Source organism: Enoplosus armatus, chromosome 5 (genome assembly GCF_043641665.1).
Source record: "Enoplosus armatus isolate fEnoArm2 chromosome 5, fEnoArm2.hap1, whole genome shotgun sequence".
In the NCBI taxonomy this organism is placed as follows: Eukaryota; Metazoa; Chordata; class Actinopteri; order Centrarchiformes; family Enoplosidae; genus Enoplosus; species Enoplosus armatus.
The window spans coordinates 27,303,825-27,325,499 of record NC_092184.1 but is presented as its reverse complement, the minus strand read 5'-3'; the positions used below and the strand labels follow the sequence as shown (position 1 = coordinate 27,325,499).

General features: G+C 45.1%; 1 protein-coding gene and 2 non-coding genes across 5 annotated transcripts in view; all 3 read left to right on the top strand.

Annotated features, from left to right (window-relative positions):
- The window catches only part of atg16l1 (ATG16 autophagy related 16-like 1 (S. cerevisiae)), a 33,822-nt gene that overhangs the window by 8,856 nt on the left and 3,291 nt on the right, over nt 1-21,675 (top strand). Inside the window, exons 7-18 of one of the 3 annotated variants that reach the window (XM_070906621.1) lie at nt 318-499; nt 3,927-3,992; nt 4,072-4,158; nt 5,815-5,874; nt 6,016-6,060; nt 12,506-12,611; nt 14,135-14,240; nt 17,600-17,670; nt 17,789-17,860; nt 19,069-19,189; nt 20,410-20,515; nt 21,222-21,371. In XM_070906621.1, the coding sequence (XP_070762722.1) occupies nt 318-499; nt 3,927-3,992; nt 4,072-4,158; nt 5,815-5,874; nt 6,016-6,060; nt 12,506-12,611; nt 14,135-14,240; nt 17,600-17,670; nt 17,789-17,860; nt 19,069-19,189; nt 20,410-20,515; nt 21,222-21,371 (1,172 nt within the window). The remainder of the gene's footprint in view (nt 1-317; nt 500-3,926; nt 3,993-4,071; nt 4,159-5,814; nt 5,875-6,015; nt 6,061-12,505; nt 12,612-14,134; nt 14,241-17,599; nt 17,671-17,788; nt 17,861-19,068; nt 19,190-20,409; nt 20,516-21,221; nt 21,372-21,675) is intronic. The other 2 variants (XM_070906623.1, XM_070906622.1) reach the window with 2 other exon arrangements.
- On the top strand, nt 13,666-13,933 carry LOC139285954 (small Cajal body-specific RNA 6). The gene has a single exon (XR_011597374.1). It is a non-coding gene; the product is annotated as a small Cajal body-specific RNA 6 (non-coding RNA).
- On the top strand, nt 18,623-18,898 carry LOC139285955 (small Cajal body-specific RNA 6). Its single transcript, XR_011597375.1, has one exon. It is a non-coding gene; the product is annotated as a small Cajal body-specific RNA 6 (non-coding RNA).

The following is a 21,675-nucleotide window of genomic DNA, read 5'->3' as shown; positions in this document are numbered from 1 at the left end:
TTCTGTATCGTTTCTATTTTAGAACCACACATGCACACAGTTTAGGATCATTGTATTTATCACAACCAGGTTCATCTGCTTTCTTAACACAGTGATCTCAATCTGACTTATCTGCTATTTTAAATCAAATTTTAAAGCCCACAAAACACCCTCTTACCATAGTAACATTAACATATTGTTATCCTGTGATTGGTCAGACAGTTGGCCTGTGAAAAGGAATGTGATTAGCTGCATTAAGCCAGGAAACACAAAACATCAACATGACTTCCAATCTGTTTTAGATGTTTCTGGAGTCATGACTTCCTATGTCCCTGCAGGACCTGGAGAGGGCAAACCAGACCCTGAAGGACGAGTATGATGCCCTGCAGATTACCTTCTCTGCTCTGGAGGAGAAACTGAGGAAAACCACAGAAGACAACCAGGAGCTGGTGTCCCGCTGGATGGCTGAGAAGGCTCAGGAGGCCAACAAGCTCAATGCTGAGAACGAGAAGGACAGCAGGTAAACAAGACACCTGGAGGGAGGGTCACAGTAATTAACAGCAGAGGACTCTGCTGTTCATCACTCCGACTGATCCTCTGCTGTTCGTCACTCTGACTGATCCTCTGCTGTTCGTCACTCTGACTGATCCTCTGCTTTTTGTCACTGACTGATCCTCTGCTGTTTGTCACTCTGACTGATCCTCTGCTGTTTGTCACTCTGATCCTCTGCTGTTTGTCACTCTGATCCTCTGCTGTTCGTCACTCTGATCCTCTGCTGTTTGTCACTCTGACTGATCCTCTGCTGTTTGTCACTCTGACTGATCCTCTGCTGTTCGTCACTCTGATCCTCTGCTGTTTATCACTCTGATCCTCTGCTGATCCTCTGCTGTTTATCAGAATCAGAAACTGTTCATTGCCAATTAACATACATTACAAGGAATTTGCCGTGGTCTGATGGTGCTAGATTTTTTTTTTAACATATAATCTTGACATGTAAAAATATAAAAGTAAATAGATAAATAATGTACGAACATAAAGTAAAGTGTCCAGTAGGGGGTGGGTGCGTTAATGTAACGCAGGGGGGACAGGGGCGGTGTACGTTAATATAACGTATAACTTGTGTTTGTGTGTGTGTGTTGGGGGGGTCACTGTAAGTCTTTGGCCATGTTCGTCTGCAGAGGGGAAGAAACTGTTTTTGTGGTGGGAGGTTTTGGTCCTGATGGACCGCAGCTAGAGGGGAGGGGGTCAGACAGATTGTGACCGGGGTGGGGAGGGGTCGGCAGCGATCTTCCCTGCTCTCCTCAGGGTCCTGGAGGAGTACAAGTCCTGAAGGGATGGGAGGTTGCAGCCAATCACCCTCTCTGCAGAGTGGATGATACGCTGCAGTCTGCACCTGTTCTTGGTGGAGGCAGCAGCGTACCAGACAGTGATGGAGGAGGTGAGGTTGGACTCTATGATGGCAGTGTAGAAGTGAACCAGCATTGTTTGTGGCAGGTTAAACTTCTTCAGCTGCCTCAGGAAGTACATCCTCTGTTGGGCTTTCTTCATGAGGGAGCTGATGTTCAGCTCCCACCAGAGGTCCTGGCTGATGATGGAGCCCGAACAGAAGGACTCCACAGTGTCCACTCGAGAGTCACACAGGGTGATGGGGGCAGGTGGGGCTGCACTCTTCCTAAAGTCTACAACCATCTCCACTGTCTTTGAAGCATTAAGCTCCAGGTTGTTGCTGTTGCAGCATGTCACCAGATGGTCAATCTCCCACCTGTAGGCAGACTTATCCTCACCAGAGATGAGTCCGATGAGGGTGGTGTCGTCCGCGAACTTCAGGAGCTTGACGGACTGGTGACTGGAGGTGCAGCTGTTGGTGTACAGGGAGAAGAGTAGAGGAGAAAGAAGGCAGCCTTGAGGGGAGCCGGTGCTGATCATCCGCGAGTCTGAGACGTGTTTTCCCAACTTCATGTGTTGCTTCCTGTCAGACAGGAAATCTGTGATCCACCTGTCGGTGGGGTCAAGCACGTTACGCTGGGAGAGCTTGTCCTGAAGAAGAGCCGGGACGATCATGTTGAAGGCAGAGCTGAAGTCCACAAACAGGATCCTGGCGTAGGATCCTGCGGAGTCCAGGTGCTGGAGGATGAAGTGTAGGGCCAAGTTGACGGCGTCGTCTACAGACCTGTTGGCTCTGTAGGCGAACTGCAGGGGGTCCAGCAGAGGGTCAGTGATGGATTTGAGGTGGGACAAAACCAGGCGTTCAAATGATTTCATGACCACAGAGGTCAGGGTGACGGGTCTGTAGTCATTTAATCCTGTGGGCCCTGGTTTTTTGGGGACGGGGATGATGGTGGAGGCCTTGAAGCAGGCTGGCACGTGGCATGTCTCCAGTGAGGTGTTGAAGATGTCTGTGAACACTGGAGACAGCTGATAGACAGGATGGAGAGATGGAGTCTGGTCCAGCAGCTTTCCGGGGGTTTTGTCTCTTGAAGAGCCTGTTCACATCTCTTTCAAGGGCAGACAGAAGTGTTGATGTTGGATGGGGGGGGGGGGGGGGGGGACTGTGGGGGGCAGCTGAGGTGTGAGAGTTCAGCCCCAGGTGTGATGAGGGGGTTGGGGCTGTTGGCCTGGAGCTGGTGGGGGATGGTGTCAGGACTGTCCCATTATCTTTCAAAGCGACAGTAGAAGTTGCTGAGGCTGTTGGCGAGGCGTTGGTCGTTGGCAGAGTTGGGGGCTCTTGGCTTGTAGTTGGTGATGTGCCTGAGCCCCCTCCACACAGAAGCATTGGAGGAGAACTGATTTTGTAGTCTCTCCGAGTATAGTCGTTTAGCTTCCCTCACCGCCTTGCTAAACCTGTACTTGGCTTCCTTAAACTCTGCTCTGTTACCACTCTTAAATGCCTCTTCCTTTATCCTGTTATCACTCTGATCCTCTGCTGTTTATTACTCTGATCCTCTGCTGTTCGTCACTCTGACTGATCCTCTGCTGTTCATTACTCTGACTGATCCTCTGCTGTTCGTCATTCTCATCCTGTGCTGTTTATCACTCTGACTGATCCTCTGCTGATCAGTACTCTGACTGATCCTCTGCTGTTCGTCACTCTGATCCTCTGCTGTATATCTCTCTGCTGTTCGTCACTCTGACTGATCCTCTGCTGTTCATCACTCTGATCCACTGCTGTTTATCACTCTGACTGATCCTCTGCTGTTGATCCTCTGCTGCTTATCACTCTGACTGATCCTCTGCTGCTTATCACTCTGACTGATCCTCTGCTGTTTATTACTCTGATCCTCTGCTGTTCGTCACTCTGACTGATCCTCTGCTGTTCATCACTCTGATCCACTGCTGTTTATCACTCTGACTGATCCTCTGCTGTTCGTCACTCTGATCCTCTGCTGTATATCTCTCTGCTGTTCGTCACTCTGACTGATCCTCTGCTGTTCATCACTCTGATCCACTGCTGTTTATCACTCTGACTGATCCTCTGCTGTTGATCCTCTGCTGCTTATCACTCTGACTGATCCTCTGCTGTTTATTACTCTGATCCTCTGCTGTTCGTCAGTCTGACTGATCCTCTGCTGTTTATTACTCTGATCCTCTGCTGTTCGTCAGTCTGACTGATCCTCTGCTGTTCGTCACTCTGACTGATCCTCTGCTGTTCATCACTCTGATCCACTGCTGTTTATCACTCTGACTGATCCTCTGCTGTTGATCCTCTGCTGTTGATCCTCTGCTGCTTATCACTCTGACTGATCCTCTGCTGTTTATCACTCTGACTGATCCTCTGCTACTGATCCTCTGCTGTTTATCACTCTGACTGATCCACTGCTGTTTATCACTCTGACTGATCCTCTGCTGTTGATCCTCTGCTGCTTATCACTCTGACTGATCCTCTGCTGTTTATCACTCTGACTGATCCTCTGCTGTTTATCACTCTGACTCTGATGTTTGTGTTTCAGACGCAGACAGGCCAAACTGCAGAAGGAACTGGCAGATGCTGCCAAAGAGCCTCTCCCTGTTGACCAGTCAGTAGATTTTCTGATTTTTCTACATTGAAGCAGCTGTATTAGTGTCAGTGTACTGACTTGGTGTTTTTTTCCTCAGGGATGACGACATCGAGGTTCTGGCTGAGGATGGAGGGAAGGGGGGCGGAGAGACCTCTCCTAACAGACTGCTCAGCAGAACCCCCAGGTTAGACCAGAATCTGTCCTGCGTCAAACTATTGGGTAAACTGGAAGACACTGGACACTAAGACTTCTCCTATTTTTCTGATCACTTATCCAGAAACTGTAAATATTATATTTTTTCAAATTCCTTCAATTTCCTTTTTATTGACTTTGAAGCGTTGTTTTCATTAAACCCACCTAATGTCCTCCCAGCGTGGAGACTGAGCAGCTTAAAAAATAATTATTTTGTCAATTAGAACCACAAGCCGTTCAGTTTCCAGTTTCTCCAGAGAGTTTATATTTCTCTCCGTTTAATATCTCGGTAAACTCAATCTCTTTGGGTTTTAGATATTTGAAGACGTCAGCATGGACAATTGTCTTTTTTTTCTCTTTGATAATTCTTTTTTATTTCAACAAAAACACGTGTGTGTGTGTGTGTGTGTGTGTATATATATATATATATATATACGTACGTACGTACGTATGTATGTATGTATGTATATACAGTACTTAACAAATTAGACCACCTGTCATTAAAACGAGAAAACACAAATATTTTAGAAATCTGTCAAAAACTAAAAATTGTATTGTTATTTATTAGGCAGATAACAAACTGGAACAACTAAAAAGTCCTTATTCACATATATTAACCAAAAATCTTAATATTTTGTATGACCTCCTTTGGCCCTGATAACAGCTTGCATTCTTGCTGGCATTGTTTTTATGTACTTTTCAACAGTCTCTTGTGTTATTGAACTCCAAATAGTTTCTAGCTGTTCCCAGAGACTTGCTTTGGATGAAACTTTTGTGCAATCTATTTTTGAATTCAATAAATCCCAGATCTGTTCAATAGGATTCAAGTCTGGATTTGACTTGGCCAGTTCATCAGTTCCAGTACTCCAGATTCCTTTTTCTTGGTCAAGTAGTCTCTGCACAGCTTTGCAGTTTGCTTGGGGTCATTGTCTTCTTGGTATATGAACCCACGACCAATCAGGTTCAATCCAGAAGGGATTCCATGGTTCACCAAGATGTTGTGATAGATCTTTTATTTTCCAGTTTGGTCATTTCAGCTGTGAGGTAACCAATCTTGTTTTGAATCGCAACAATATCATCAGTGCAAGTTGATAGGGATCATTCAATTTCAACCACCGTTCCTTTTAGCGAACCCCATTCAGCTTGTGTTGAGGCTCTGTCGTTGGCAAGCTGTATCTTTACTGCTTCTTGTAGTTCACGTTTGATTGTGGATAAATTGTCACAGAGACCCGCACGTAGTTCTGTCTGAAAGATGTCCGCTATGTCTTTACGCAAGTTTGCGAGGAGCTCAAGTTTCAGGGTTGAGGGGTCCACAGGTGTTTGTGCCGGGGCGAAGGTGCACTCAGAGCTGGGAGGAGAATCACTCGGGGACTGGTGTGCGCCCTGAGGGCAAGGTCGCTGTTGAGATTGAGTAGCATGTCGTCCTTTCGTGCTTTTCTTCAACATTTTAAGCTCTCTCCACAATGGAAAGTCGAGTGGCCAGTAAACACAGATGAAAATCAACAATTTAACTAATAACTGGCACAAATAAAATACTGTTTGAGGCAAAGTCAGTGGGAGCTCCCACAACAACGTCTTACTCCATAGCTAGCTCAACCGGAAGTCACTTTGATATTTTCTGACCAAATTTGTGTTTTTGTTTATGCAGTAAGAAAATCTCACAGCCTCCTCCAGGTGGTCTGCTGGACTCAATCTCCAACATATTTGGGTATGTAGCTGTAAGATCATCTGTCCTGTCTGTGTCCATTCATCTGTCCTGGTCTCTGGGGGTCTGGCCTGTCCATATTGTGATTGACCACCTGTCTATCTACCTGTCTATCTACCTGTCTGTCTATCTGTCTGTCTGCAGCGTGTCTGAGTGTGTTCAGCCTGGACTCGTCCCGCCACTCTCCAGGTGAAGGACTGTGCGTGTTCACCTGTTCACACTGTTAGCTGTTTGATTGACAGGTTGCTGATTGAGGGTTATACTTATTAACAATATTTGTCTGAAGGGAAAGGGAAAGGGAAGTTTCTAACAGCTCTGGTCTTATTAGCTTCACTGGCAGCATGATGGTAGGGGCTGGTCAGTCTGTCTGTCTGTCTGTTCTCCACTTTGGTCCAGACTGAAACATCTCAACAACTGTTCAACGTATTGTGATTAAATGGGGTTCAGACCTTCATGCTCCCCTCAGGATGAACTGTAATACCTTTGGTGATCCTCTGACGCTTCATCTAACGCCATCATCAGGTCAACATGTTAATGTGTCCAATACTTTGGTTTATGACCAAATACCTGCAGAACTGATGACATTCATCAGCCTCAGCTGGACTCTGTGTTTACTGCTTGCTAGCATGCTAACAAGCTAAACTAAGATGGTGAACATGGTAAACATAATGGCTCTGTTTTGTATATGACAGGTGAAGTATGTCCAGATTTTCAGACTGTTTACTCTGAGTGTCTGACACTCAGAGGGAGGAGTTTAACAGTTTAATGGCCACATGCAGGAATGATTTCCAAATAATGAGGTAAACGTATGTAAAAGTAATCCCTGTGAGCAAAAAGCTCAGGCTTTAGACTGCTCTTAATACAATTTTTTTTCTTTCTACTTTCATAATGAGTTGATGTCAGCTCGTCTGCTCCAGGCACTGCACGGCAGTCATGAAGCAAAGAGTTAATTCCAGGCCAAAAGCCTGTCAAGCTACGGCCTTCTTGGTAAATGTATGTACACGTTCTCGCCAAACAGTAGTATTAGGCCTATAGGCATTTAATGTACTCCAGCATACAAATAACCGAGATATCATACAGTCGTTTGGTGACAGCAGAATAACATTACTAGCTACTTTACCTTTGTTATTTCCTAACATGTTTTTCACTTCAGATGGCATTTTAGTGCATTTCCAATGCGTACATATAGACCCTTCTTTTATATATGCCCTGTGACTGAAAGACTAAATCCACTGTTTTTTTGTCACACAGTGAGCGTGAGCAGGCAACGAGCGCATATTTAGCAAACAGAGACGTCCTTCTGTAGTTGGTTGCTTCAGATCGTTAGCTGATAAAGTGATTTGCAAATGGCAAGCTAGCCAATTTACAATCTAGATCAGACCTGGCAGTCTGAATGAATTAGCTGACCTTATCTACTCAAGACAGTATCTTGCTACATTAGCTAGCTATCAATTGGATGTGGACTTTGTGTTTTGGTGGTTGCCGGTTGTTTGTTGACGTTAGTGGACTCCATTTCTAAGCTAACGTTAGCTAGTGTTGCGCACTGTTTGCGCTGTAGGGGAGCTGAACATGAAGCTGAAGAGAGGCTCAGACACACCTCCTTTTGGATTTTCTCAGTAGATTCAGGGTTATTATAGTGGACCGAATCACTAGTGTATGGGAAACACTGGTGATTCTTAATGTCTGTCAACAGGTCTAATTCCCACTGAGATCGGACGAAACGATTTACGGCACGCAGATCAGAAGAGCCTATGTTTACATTCTCCCCGGCAAAGTTTGGCAGTGAGTGGTACGTTAGCCAGTTAAAAGGAAGCAGGAGGAGGATTATATTTTTCACATTGTATTTTATGGTTATGGCTGTTACTGGGGCAGCATCAGCAGAGAGAAATCTTGGCTAGGTTCAGTGTCTAACTAAGGGTTGTGTTGTTTCTTTCTGTCACTCGTTTCCAACACAAATGCTTGTGCTAGCCAGATCAAGATCTTTATGACACGAAGCGGTGAAACACTATGGCTTTTGTCCACAGGGGCCACCAAAATCAACACAAAATGAAAGTCCCCTATAGTTTATTTAAACCTTGAAGACTTCAAAGTATCTGTATATCTGAAGCTTAAAGAGCTTCCTGGTGTTAGAAGTTTCTCAGGGAAGCAGTCTTGTGATTGGCTGTCAACTGAGGATGAGGTCGGCCTCATCATTTAACTCTGAACACAACACGCGTGTTGACTTGTTGATCATTCTGCTGGCAGTGTGAACACACAGTGAAGTGTGAAGTGATTATTCTTGGCAATAATCTCAGTTGAATCAATAATCAGTTGAAAAGGCATGTAAGTTAGTGTTTCTGTTCTAGCTTGTGTATGCTGTTGCCCTGATGTGACCCCTTAACAACATGAGGTGATACCCATGATCCTGTTGATCCTAACAGCCAAAGTGTTTTAAGTCATGTGTTAGGCTGCATTCAGACCAAGTCAGGCATTGCAGCAAAAACGCCAGTCCTCCCATTCATTTGAATGTGGTGACTGCGGGGGGTGCCGAAAAAAACGCAGCACTGCTGTGTTGGAAAAGTTGAGCTAGATTAAATTTTTGGAGAAACACAACCTGACGTCGGAGCTCCAGAGCTCCCACACCGCCGCACTAATCGCCGCAGTGCCTGATTTAGTCTGAATGCAGCCTTAGAATCGACCTGCAAGAGTATAAAGTTATTTGAAAATCTCAATTTGTGCTTCCTAATTTTGAAATTTAAGAATCAAACTAACACCATCTGAATGAAAGAGTAAGTTATCAGTGTGAACAGCAGTGTTCCTCTGGCTTAAAGTTGGAAGGTTTGGTCACATTTCCATCACATGAATAATTACTCTTGTTCACTTCTATTGAAGCTGAACGACGGAGGAATTGAAGCGCATTTCATGTTTCAGTATCTCCAGCTGTTCCGACATATTCACTCTTCGTTTGGCCAATACAGACTGAGTTTGGAAAACGATAATTTGTTATTATAGTGTATTTTATCACTATAGTTAGAACATTATTACACTTGTTACGCCCGGCCGAGGGGAAACCTGAGCATAGCATAAATTGACTCTACTCTTTCTCTGAAGGTTGACCAGTGCCACAGCAGGTTCAGTCCACACACAATTGATTTATTTATCAATCATGGTAGTATCAGCATCGGGGAGAGCACAGCCAAAATGATGAAGAAAGCAAACTATAATATTAACAACTACCTTACCTATTTTCCACAAAAGTAAATACAGGCATCTGACATACCTCCCTAACATAAACAGAAGAAGAGAATATCAAACAGGCCTTCTCACCCCTACAGCTACCAGGACTGCTCCTGAATTTACAATATGGACAACAAAGATCAGTCTAATGACAGGCGGAGTGAAACCGCCATCGGCTGGCACCATTTTGAAGTAGGCAGCACCAGTCTCCAGTGCAATCACCAGTCACCACCTGCAACTCAACATACAGAGAAAACACACACAGCAGCCTGAACAGCACCACCGTCAGGCAGGGACAAATTATGACTCGAGGTCATAACACGCTACAGGCTACAAACTGTAGCAGCGCTTGAACACTTAGCAGTTTGTAATCACTGATCTGAATACTTATTCATTAGGAACATGAATATCACGTCACGAGGAGATCCCGCTGAACGGAAACAAAGTGTGACCGAACCTTTAACCTGATCACAGCCAGGATCACTGGTGGCTTGACCTTTTTTACATCACTGCAGCAAGGTGACAAATTACACTACCAGGTCAGCAAAAAGAGAAATACAGCTGTTGTTAATTTAAATTCACATTCAGCTCTCTACGCCTGTCAATCAGTAATGCAATAAAGAGAAAATGCACATTCAGTCTGATGACCAGTAAGTATGTGTGTCTCTGAATTGCTGAATGCCACAACAACTTCATTTTGGACTACACAGACAGGTTTGGTATATCAAACTAAAACAAATGTACAGTTTGTTTCATAAGATTCAACTACAATACTACATTGAAATTTAGAAATATACAATCAGAACCTCAGACGGCTGCTGACACTTATATCAGCTAAACTAGAAAAGTGTGTTTGTCACCTGAAATTCAACCCAAACTCTGTCTGTCTTTACCTGCATATGACCAGCATTGTTTACATTTGGCCTTAATAGTTGGTTTCCATTGGACAAACTTTGACCTTCAGATGAAATGTTGGTCTGTTTGTTAAACGACATCCAGGATCTTCCTCCATTTCCCTCTCACATGGCTGCAGTTGGTATCAGCCTCTTTGTCTGTTTGCACTTTGAGCTTGATTGATTTCAATTCTAACTCTGGTCACTGAGAAGACAGAACTGGACTGTGGTTCTTTCTTTCTTTTATTATTGAAGCTGCTTTAGATAATGTTAACTGACAGTGTGTGAATCCACATCACAAACCGCCCCAGCTGAGTCCAGGTCTTTTTCTTCCTCATTAACTGGAGCACTCTATAACACTGTGAATATGTTACCAGCAGTTCGGTGTGCTGACAGCTTGTTGTCCCTTCAAGGCTTCTGTACTTCTCAGTGGTTTTGTTGGAACTGTCCGTCCATGATTTAGACTGATGTGTGACTTCCTGTTTGTTCAGACCAACATTAACTCAGCTGGTAAATTGTGCTTATTAAGACTTTGTGTTATGAACCATGTGAATAGTTCAAGGTTCTGACCAACAGATACATGAAACGTGAAGGTATTGATTTTCACCTGCTGAGCTGAGTCGGGCATATCATGATGATGATCATCTTCTAATCAGTTTAGTTACTAGATAACTTTCTAAACAATTGCCTCTGTCATTATAATTACAGGGCTGACGTCTGTCATCACGACAAAACACAGACTAATCAAATCTATCACTACATGTGTAACCTTAACTTGTGATTGATTTTAGCTATTTTTTATGGATAAAATGACCAACAGATCCAACAAATGAAATTCCATACAAATCAAAGAACTTCATCACATTGATGCAAAAATCATATAAAAATCCATTTGGACCATAAATCAGTCCTAATTATTGATTTACAACACTACCCACAATGTCGTCATACAACCAGAGATGTTAAAGGGAGAGATACCTCTGTAAAATATACACTATATTGCCAAAAGTATTCACTCACCCATCCAAATAATTTAAGTCAGGTGTTCCAATCACTTCCATGGCCACAGGTGTATAAAATCATGCACCAAGGCATGCAGACTGTTTCTACAAACATTTGTGAAAGAATGGGTCGCTCTCAGGAGCTCAGTGAATTCCAGCGTGGTACTGTGATGGGATGCCACCTGTGCAACAAGTCCAGTCGTGAAATTTCCTCACTCCTAAATATTCCACAGTCAACTGTCAGTGGTATTATAACAAAGTGGAAGCAATTGGGAACGACAGCAACTCAGCCACGAAGTGGTAGGCCACGTAAAATGACGGAGCGGGGTCAGCGGATGCTGAGGCGCATAGTGCGCAGAGGTCGCCAACTTTCTGCAAACTTCATGTGGCCTTCAGATTAGCTCAAGAACAGTGCGTAGAGAGCTTCATGGAATGGGTTTCCATGGCCGAGCAGCTGCATCCAAGCCATACATCACCAAGTGCAATGCAAAGCGTCGGATGCAGTGGTGTAAAGCACGTCGCCACTGGACTCTAGAGCAGTGGAGACGCGTTCTCTGGAGTGACGAATCGCGCTTCACCATCTGGCGATCTGATGGACGAGTCTGGGTTTGGCGGTGACCAGGAGAACGGTACTTGTCTGACTGCATTGTGCCAAGTGAAAAGTTTGGTGGAGGGGGGATTATGGTGTGGGGTTGTTTTTCAGGAGCTGGGCTTGGCCCCTTAGTTCCAGTGAAAGGAACTCTGAATGCTTCAGCATACCAAGAGATTTTGGACAATTCCTTGCTCCCAACTTTGTGGGAACAGTTTGGGGATGGCCCCTTCCTGTTCCAACATGACTGTGCACCAGTGCACAAAGCAAGGTCCATAAATACATGGATGAGAGAGTCTGGTGTGGATGAACTTGACTGGCCTGCACAGAGTCCTGACCTCAACCCGATAGAACACCTTTGGGATGAATTAGAGCGGAGACTGAGAGCCAGGCCTTCTCGTCCAACATCAGTGTGTGACCTCACAAATGCGCTTCTGGAAGAATGGTCAAAAATTCCCATAAGCACACTCCTAAACCTTGTGGAAAGCCTTCCCAGAAGAGTTGAAGCTGTTATAGCTGCAAAGGGTGGACCGACGTCATATTAAACCCTATGGATTAAGAATGGGATGTCACTTAAGTTCATATGCGAGTCAAGGCAGGTGAGCCAATACTTTTGGCAATATAGTGTATGTAGAAAACTAATATTGTCACATCAGCCAACCCTGCTGACTGTGCTCCTCCTTTTATCAAACTGTTGGTGACTGTGCTCCTGTTGCTGACTGTGCTCCTCCTTTTATCAGACTGTTTGTGACTGTTCTCCTCCTGTTGGTGACTGTGCTCCTCCTGTTATTAGACTGTTTGACTGTGCGCCTCCTGTTGGTGACTGTGCGCCTCCTGTTGGTGACTGTGCTCCTCCTGTTGCTGACTGTGCTCCTCCTGTTAACAGACTGTTTGACTGTGCTCCTCCTGTTGCTGACTGTGCTGCTCTTCCTCAGCAGGCGTCGACCTGCCAACTCTTTCAGCACTTCACCTGAAAACACTGAAGCCCCTTCAGGAGTGTGTGCAGAGGTTCGAGTCCCCTCAACAGCTCTGCACGTGTTTGTGAGTATCTCGGGTTCCTCACCAGTGGACAACATTTGATGATTTGACTGGGAGACCAGTTTAAAATGTTCAGCTGGGAAACGCTACATAGCTCATTTATTTAACAAGTCTTTGAAAATGAAAAGCAGACTTTTAAGACAAAGACATGAGGTGAAGTGATTGTGAAGAGAGAACTTCTCGACCTGCGTGTTCTGGTTTCTTGTCAGGTTGGTCCGACCAGGAAGTTTAAACATCTAAAACAGTGTTTATTCAGATATATGTTCACATGCTGTAGTTGTAGTAGAGGGTGGGAACAAAAGTTAATAGTTAAGGTTGGTGCCATCTTTTTAAATGATTTTGTAAATAGTTTTTCAGGCCTGAATGACCCTTCAATTCAATAATATATCCACAATGATTGACAGATGTCATTGAGCAGTTGTGATGTAAGACATCACAATTTCACCTTATATCAGCTGACACTTCCAACTGCTTCCACTTCAACTGACACTTCAACTTCTTTAAACACAAATGCTTGAGTTCCTTTCAGTAAGTTCTTGTTCAGCTGCTGGTGTTCAGACAGCATTTAACTTTTGTTGGTTGTTTTCTAGAAAAACATGTTGAAGTATGAAAGGTGTTTTGGTTTCAGTTCACGTCAGCTCCTTTCAGTGTTTACTCTTAAAAGTAAAAGCACTGAAAAGAGTTGAATTCTCAGTTAAGTTTGAGTGTCATGAGCTGAACAGTTGAAATTAGTTGTTGTTAATGTAAATGTTGAAGTAGCAAATGAGGTGAAGGACATTGTGATGACCTTTCAGCACCTACACTTTCAGTCTCTGGAAGTTAAAGTGCTCAGCTGTTGTTCTTTTACAAAACAGAAAATGTGTTTATATTCAGAAACAGGAGATGTTTGTTATTCTACCCGCCTCAGACGTCTGAGTCGTGTAGTGTTTGCCCAGCTGATCGATGACATCATAAATTACCTGGTGTTCCCATAATGCATCTCTCTTGGTCTCGTACAGAACCAGGTGGGTTTAATAGGAAATATTAACAGATGTTGTCGCCCAAGTGTAACCTCATTGGTCAGTGATGAGCAGTAAAAGGTCTGATTACCCACAATCCTCTCCTGCTGCCCTCTGGCTCCCAGCAGCCCCTGCTCTCTGCTCCCATCATGCTCTAGTGGTGCATTGGTGGTCCCAGGAGCTGCTGACAGACAGGATGCGACATCACAGTCTGTACAGAGATCCTACAGGCTCATTGTGGTGATTGACATCCAACAGAACCAATCAGCATGGAGCGTCAGGCTGATGAGGAGGAGGGAGCTGATCTCAAGTTTTCAACCTGAGGCCAAAAGAAAGGGTGCTCACTGGGATGTTTTGATTGGCTCAGAGTTAAACTCAACTTAACACAGCGTTAAACTGTGTGTGTGTGTGTGTGTGTGTGTGTGTGTGTGTGTGTGTGTGTGTGTGTGTGTGTGTGTGTGTGTGTGTGTGTGTGTGTGTGTGTGTGTGTGTGTGTGTGTGTGTGTGTGTGTGTGTGTGTGTGTGTAGGAAGCCCATGATGGCGAGGTGAACGCAGTGAGATTCAGCCCAGGCTCTCGTCTCCTAGCAACAGGAGGGATGGACCGCAGGGTGAAGCTGTGGGAGGTCGTCGCCGGTGAGTTCAGGATAAAAACAGAAAGTACTGCTCACAATCCACGAATGATTGATTTCAACAACTTAAAGAAGGTCTTTGGTGAAGTTACAGCTTGTAAATGTCATGTAAACCTGAAAAACTCCTTCTTCATTTTACACTGACCCTTCATGCAGCCCCTCACTTCACTGTCTCTCTCTTTCAAACAAGACGTTTTAGACAAGCTGAACAACCTCCAAAAACTTGAGTCGTCCTGAGCAGAGCGCTCCAATAACTCAGACAGACTGAGCGGGTGGACAAGGTGTCCCTGTACTTGATGGGTATGCTGTGATTGAAGCAGATGACCTGCTGGGGGCGTAGCTGATTGACTGTATATATATGTATATATATTGTGACATCACAACCTTATAGAAGTCCTGACGGCTCGTTTAAAGGCACAGTGTCTGAATAAGGACTGTGTGCATTTCTCCGTCGACTGAGCGTTTTGATCCTTTCTAAATACTTTTTAATTGGAGTATAGCATCAAGTTAATTAAACATCTGGGATATTGATCTGGTCAGTTAAGTAGCAGAGGGGGTTGTTAATCAGTTTCAGCTGCTTTGGTGTTAATTAAATCAACAACAGATGCACTAGAGGGGCAACAATGAGATGACCCCCAAAACAGGAATGGTTTTCCAGGTGGAGGCCACTGACATTTTTTCCCTCCTTATCTTTTCTGACTGTTTTTCACTAGTTTTGCATTTGGCTATGGTCAGTGTCACTACTGGTAGCATGAGGCCATACCTGGACCCTACAGAGGTTGCACAGGCAGTCCAACTCTTCCAGGATGGCACATCAATACGTGCCATTGCCAGGTTTGCTGTGTCTCCCAGCACAGTCTCAAGAGCATGGAGGGGATTCCAGGAGACAGGCAGTTACTCTAGGAGAGCTGCACAGGGCCGTAGAAGGTCCTTAACCCATCAGCAGGACCGGTATCTGCTCCTTTGTGCAAGGAGGAACAGGATGAGCACTGCCAGAGCCCTACAAAATGACCTCCAGCAGGCCACTGGTGTGAATGTCTCTGTCCAAACAATCAGAAACAGACTTCATGAGGGTGGCCTGAGGGCCCGACGTCCTCTAGTGGGTCCTGTGCTCATTGCCCGGCACTGTGGAGCTCGATTGGCATTTGCCATAGAACACCAGAATTGGCAGGTCCGCCACTGGCGCCCTGTGCTTTTCACAGATGAGAGCAGGTTCACCCTGAGCACATGTGACAGACGTGAAAGGGTCTGGAGAAGCCGTGGAGAACGTTATGCTGCCTGTAACATCGTTCAGCATGACCGGTTTGGTGGTGGCTCAGTGATGGTCTGGGGAGGCATATCCATGGAGGGACGCACAGACCTCTACAGGCTAGACAACGGCATCCTGACTGCCATTAGGTATCGGGATGAAATCCTTGGACCCATTGTCAGACCCTACGCTGGTGCAGGGGGTCCTGGGTTCCTCCTGGTGCACGACAATGCCCGGCCTCATGTGGCGAGAGTATGCAGGCAGTTCCTGGCCCCCACGCTCGCCTGACCTGAATCCAATAGAACAGCATGACCTCTGGGACATTATGTTTCGGTCCATCCGACGCCGCCAGGTTGCACCTCAGGCTGTCCAGGAGCTCAGTGATTCCCTGGCCCAGATCTGGGGGGAGATACCCCAGGACACCATCCGTCGTCTCATTACAAGCACGTGGGGGCAATACACAGTACTGAGTACCATTTTGAGTTGCTGCAATGGAATTTCAGCAAAATGGACTAGCCTGCCGCATCATTTTTTTTACTTTACTTTATTTTCGGGGTGTCTTTGAATGCAGCCCTCTGTAGGTTGATACTTTTCATTTCCATCAAACGATGTGGCATCCTTTCGTTCCTAACACATCACAGCTGATTCAGCTACTTGGAGCTACAATGGAGACAATGTGACTAAATGTAAACATGACCCACATACAGTTTAAAATCACTGACCAGAACAGGTGATGTTAAAATCAGCCCACCTCCAGTCTGAATGAGGCTTTACACAAAGTATCCTCCAGAAGTCTAAATTAGTTGGTTTCTACTGCTGAACATTTAACTCTTTTTTTAAATTCACATTTGTGTTGTGAAGAAAAGTCTATTCGTCAGTCCACTCCAACACACACACCAAAAGAAAGTCAGGAAGCAACGTTTTTGTTCACTGCAGTTAAAATAAGAGAGACATGCTTCTAAAGAACGTCGAGCTGAATACAAATATTAGTCTGTCCCAGTATTGCAGTACTTGCCTAAAGCTGGATTTCTACTTCTGTGTTCAGGGTTTATGTTATACTAGTCTCGCATAGCATAACACGCAGGTAGGAAGGGGAGGAGAATGACACTGAAATAGTCGGCCAAAGCAGACTTATCTCAACAGCCTACATCCGGTGAGTCAAACTAATGTTGTACCTACAGCAGCTACGTCTCCGTGGTTACGCAGGCTACGACATAGCTGACATGTTTGACACACATCAACAGGGATACCATGTGGGGACTGTAAGAGCTGTGATTGTCTGCTTGTTTGTGATGGTTTGTTGAGTGAAGACGACATGAAGGAAGTTAAAGAATCTCAGCAGTTTTCTCCTTTTCACTAAAAAATAACAAAGCGATGGTGCTCCAGAGCTCCATCTACTCTGCATGAATAAATGAATGAATGAATGAGCGTGATCACAGCGATCACACGACACTCGTCTCTTGTTCAGAGACACAGAGAAATCTGATGTTACTTGATGTAATTCTAGTTCTATGAATCTGTGCACAGCTCAGCATCGCTCTGCATCACAAAGGTAGTGAGAGAATATAAACACAGTTGTTGAATATAAAGTAGCACACAGATCATATACAGCACATGAGTCCAGTGTTGTGGAGGTGACTTATAAATCTAAACCTGCAGCAGGACACCTGTTAACCCCTTGTGTCCACTATATATCCAGATTGTTTTGGTAGTTGAGCTAGTCCATTCAGACTGCATCAGGTGGGACTTTTTCAGAGCTCACTGGGACTCACTTGTTAACGGACTGCAGGGCTTGGTGGGCGTCAGATGCTTCATTGGTTTTATTTTATTTTTACTTAAACAACAAATGACCTGGTCACTTGTATGTAATTTTAGTATCTTGAAGTTTATTATTCTCAGTGTTTAAAACTGTACACTATTGAAACAGAAATCAGAATATTTTAAAAGGTCAGTATTTCAGGTTGGACATTAACTGCTGCTGTCTTCTTCTTTAACCTCTTGTCACTTTTACTGTGTGTGTGTGTGTGTGTGTGTGTGTGTGTGTGTGTGTGTGTGTGTGTGTGTGTGTGTGTGTGTGTGTGTGTGTGTGTGTGTGTGTGTGTGTGTGTGTGTAGGTCGCTGTGAGCCTAAAGGAGCTCTGACTGGCAGCAATGCTGGAATCACCAGCATTGAGTTTGACAGCGCTGTAAGTCTGTTTTTTACTGCTTTTCTTCGTTTTGTTTTTACATCTTTGGAGTTGCAGTATTTTACTGAGCCCCCTGGTGGCTCATATGGTGGAAAAATAATGGTGTGAAAATCTTCAGGGCTCGTACCTGCTGGCTGCCTCCAATGACTTTGCCAGTCGGATCTGGACTGTAGACGACTACAGACTGAGGGTGAGTCTTTACAGCTCTCACACTGCATGGTGATCAGATACTGAACCTTTACCTGCCTGTAACATGTCCAAGTAGATACCCACCAGGGTGTCTTTGTTTCATTTAAAAAAATACATTTTCACTTGTTTTTATGAAAGCAGCTCTCTGAGAATAAAAGTAAGAGTTAAAAAGAGTTCTGCTCACAAACCAACACACAATAGAGGAATAATGAAGAAATTGTATAAAAAGCAAGGCATTCAAAAGAAAATAATAATAGTCTTGTTTCATTTGTGGTCTGATAAACAGGAAGTTCATCACATTCAGTCCCCATGTCTCTATGTTCCAAGCTAAGTTACTGTTGCTGTCATGCTCAGGGCTCAGAGGCGTCTCCCTGCCCCTTGTGGGCTTCAGGGAGCCGGCCAATCAGAAGAAAGGGGGCTTTTAGGGAGGCGGGCCTTGAAGAGACAGGAGCTCAAACGGCTTGTGTCAGACAGAGGGTGAACTGAGGGGCCGCATGATGGGCCACAATAAGATGAAGAAGGACTTATTTGATCTGTCAATCATGCAAAGCTGCTCTAGTGGAGTCCCAGAGTAAAGATATAGAGCTGGAAATGAGCAGAATACCTTCTAAATAAATCTATTTGCAGAGTCATCTTATGTCGATCGATCAATCAGTAGACTAACCACCTGATGAGTTTGAATGTCACTTAGTTTTACAGTAAATAAAGTAGACTTTTGTAATACAGCTTCAGTTGAGTGTTGATGGTTGACTTCTCCTCTTCTGGTCAGTGATGTGATGTAAAAGGTCTGAACCTCAGATTCCCCCAATCAGCCATTTTAGCTCCCAGCAGCCCCTGCTCTCGGCTCCCATCATGCTCTAGTGGTGCAGTGCTGGTCCCAGCAGCTGCTGACAGACAGGATGTGACATCACAGTGTGAGTCTGTACAGAGATCCTACAGGCTCACTGTGATGATGATTGACATCCAACAACCAACCAGCATGGAGCGTCAGGCTGAGGAGGCGGGGCCTGAGTGCTGATCTCACTCTTCCACTGAGACCATAAAGGATGTTGATTTTTTTTTCTGTCATTACAAAAGTGCAGATGTAAGTCTTGAAAAACATTTGAGTTGTGTTTGCAGCTCGTTGTAGCGCCACCTGCTGGTCACAGCACGGTCGTCGTGCAGAGATGTGTGTTAGACTCTAATATGTGTGTGTGTGTTCTCCTCCAGCACACCTTGACGGGTCACAGTGGGAAGGTGCTGTCAGCTCGCTTCCTGTTGGACAATGCTCGAATCGTCTCTGGGAGCTACGATCGAACACTCAAACTGTGGGATCTCCGCAGCAAAGTCTGTATGTGATTGGATAGTTTTACAGGTTTCCCACCTGTACACACACAGCGGCTCTATCAGATCTGTACACCTATGTACTGTACAGTACAAACTGTACTTTTCTGTACTACAACTGATTTCCAACCATAGTTTGAGTCTCTGCAATTTGACTGAAGTCATTTTGTTACTCTCAGTTGCTACTTTGTGACCTCGTTGACTTCCACCTGTCCTCTGTTGTGACCTCATTGACTCCTGCCTGTTGGGACCTCATTTACTCCCACCTGTCGTGACCTCATTGACTTCCCGCCTGTTGTGACCTCATTGACTTCCCGCCTGTCGTGACCTCATTGACGGAAGGTGCTGTCAGCTCGCTTCCTGTTGGACAATGCTGGAATCGTCTCTGAATCGTGACCTCATTGACTTCCCGCCTGTTGTGACCTCTTGACTTCCTGCGTGTTGTGACCTCATTGACTCCCGCATGCCGTGACCTCATTGACTTCCCGCCTGTCGTGACCTCATTGACTTCTGCATGTCACCTGTTGTGATCTCATTGACTCCCGCATGTCGTGACCTCATTGACTTCCACCTTTCGCCTGTCGTGACCTCATTGACTTCCCACCTGTCGTGACCTCATTGACTTCCTGCGTGTCGTGACCTCATTGACTCCCACATGTCGCCTGTTGTGACCTTATTGACTCCCGCATGTTGTGACCTCATTGACTTCCACCTTTCGACTGTTGTGACCTCATTGACTTCCACCTTTCGACTGTTGTGACCTCATTGACTTCCCATCTGTCGCCTGTTGTGACCTCATTGACTTCCTGCGTGTCGTGACCTCATTGACTCCCACATGTCGCCTGTTGTGACCTCATTGACTCCTGCATGTCGTGACCTCATTGACTTCCGCATGTCACCTGTTGTGACCTCATTGACTTCTGCATGTCACCTGTTGTGACCTCATTGACTCCCGCATGTTGTGACCTCATTGACTTCCACCTTTCGACTGTTGTGACCTCATTGACTTCCCACCTGTCGCCTGTTGTGACCTCATTGACTTCCCATCTGTCGCCTGTTGTGACCTCATTGACTTCCCACCTGTCGCCTGTTGTGACCTCATTGACTCCCGCCTGCTGTGAGGTCACAAGAGGCGGGAGTCAATGAGTCACCTCATTGACTCCCGCCTGTCGCCTGTTAGCTGTGTTCAGTCTGTGGGAATCTTCACCCACTGTCTCACCTGTGCAGGTATGAAGACGGTGTTTGCTGGTTCCAGCTGTAATGACATCGTGTGCACGGAGCAGTGCGTCATGAGCGGACACTTTGACAAGAAAGTTCGATTCTGGGATATCAGGTCAGTGAGTCCTCCACTGAGTGTTTCTTCAGAAACCAGAAGACCACCTCCTGATGTGGTCTGGCTGATCTGATCTCAAACTGATGAGAATGTTTTTACTGATCCATATCTCATGTTAGTCCATGTGGGTGAAGATGAGGTCTAAACTAAAACTAAAGTTAAAAATGTCCTCTCACAGGGTTCTACAGATCCTTAAAATGTCTTTGAGTCTTATTTTTGATTCTGAAAGCTCTTACATTTTGAGATGCTGCAGGGTCGTGAGGAGTCACATGGACTCAGTATTGTAATGTCCAGTGGTTGTTAATCAGCTGATGGTCACCTGAATCTGAAGCATTATCAAAACAAGTCCTTTTTCTGCCGCTTGCAGGACTTTTATGATCCTGAATGTTTCACAGGGTTTTGACCAGAGAGATTTTTAAGGTTATTTTACGCCACACTGAGGGGGTTTTGACTGTCAAACCTGTGTTTGTGCATCAGGTCTGGACAATGATCCAGTTTGCACATTTCTGTTCTTCAGATTAAAGGTAATTGGTAAGAAAAGGTAATTGTGAAGAAAAGCTTCCAGAAGTGGTTATTAAAGAACACGTTCTGTGATCGTTTGGTAAATGAAGACACAGATCGATATTGGAAAATTGTCCATATTAATATTGTGATTAAATTAGATTTTACTCACACTCATCTTCTGACTTCCCTGTATGTGTGTCAGAGCGGAGAGTATAGTCCTGGAGCTGGAGTTGCTGGGCAGAGTGACGTCTCTGGACCTGAACCACGACCGCACCGAACTGCTCACCTGCTCCAGAGACGACCTGGTGAAGATCATCGACCTGCGCACCAACGCTGTCAGACAGACGTTCAGGTGAGTTCCTCCTTGGGCACCAGGCTGTGAGTCTGTAGGTTCAGAGTCCAGTCCAGCAGCAGATCCTCAGTTCCTCAGGAACATGTGTCAGATAAAGAAACCTTCAGTGAGGCTGGTTGAACAGAGGCTAGCTTCAGAAGCAGCAGCACTTTGGCAGAAGGTGGTGGGACCTCCCGTCATCAAAGAGCCGGACCAGTGATCTGGATTTGGGTTGTTGGTTTGAATGTGGCAGAAAAGAGGAGAAAGCCACACACTCAAACCTTCTTTCTGAACAAGTGAAATTATAAATGTGATGTCTACCTAC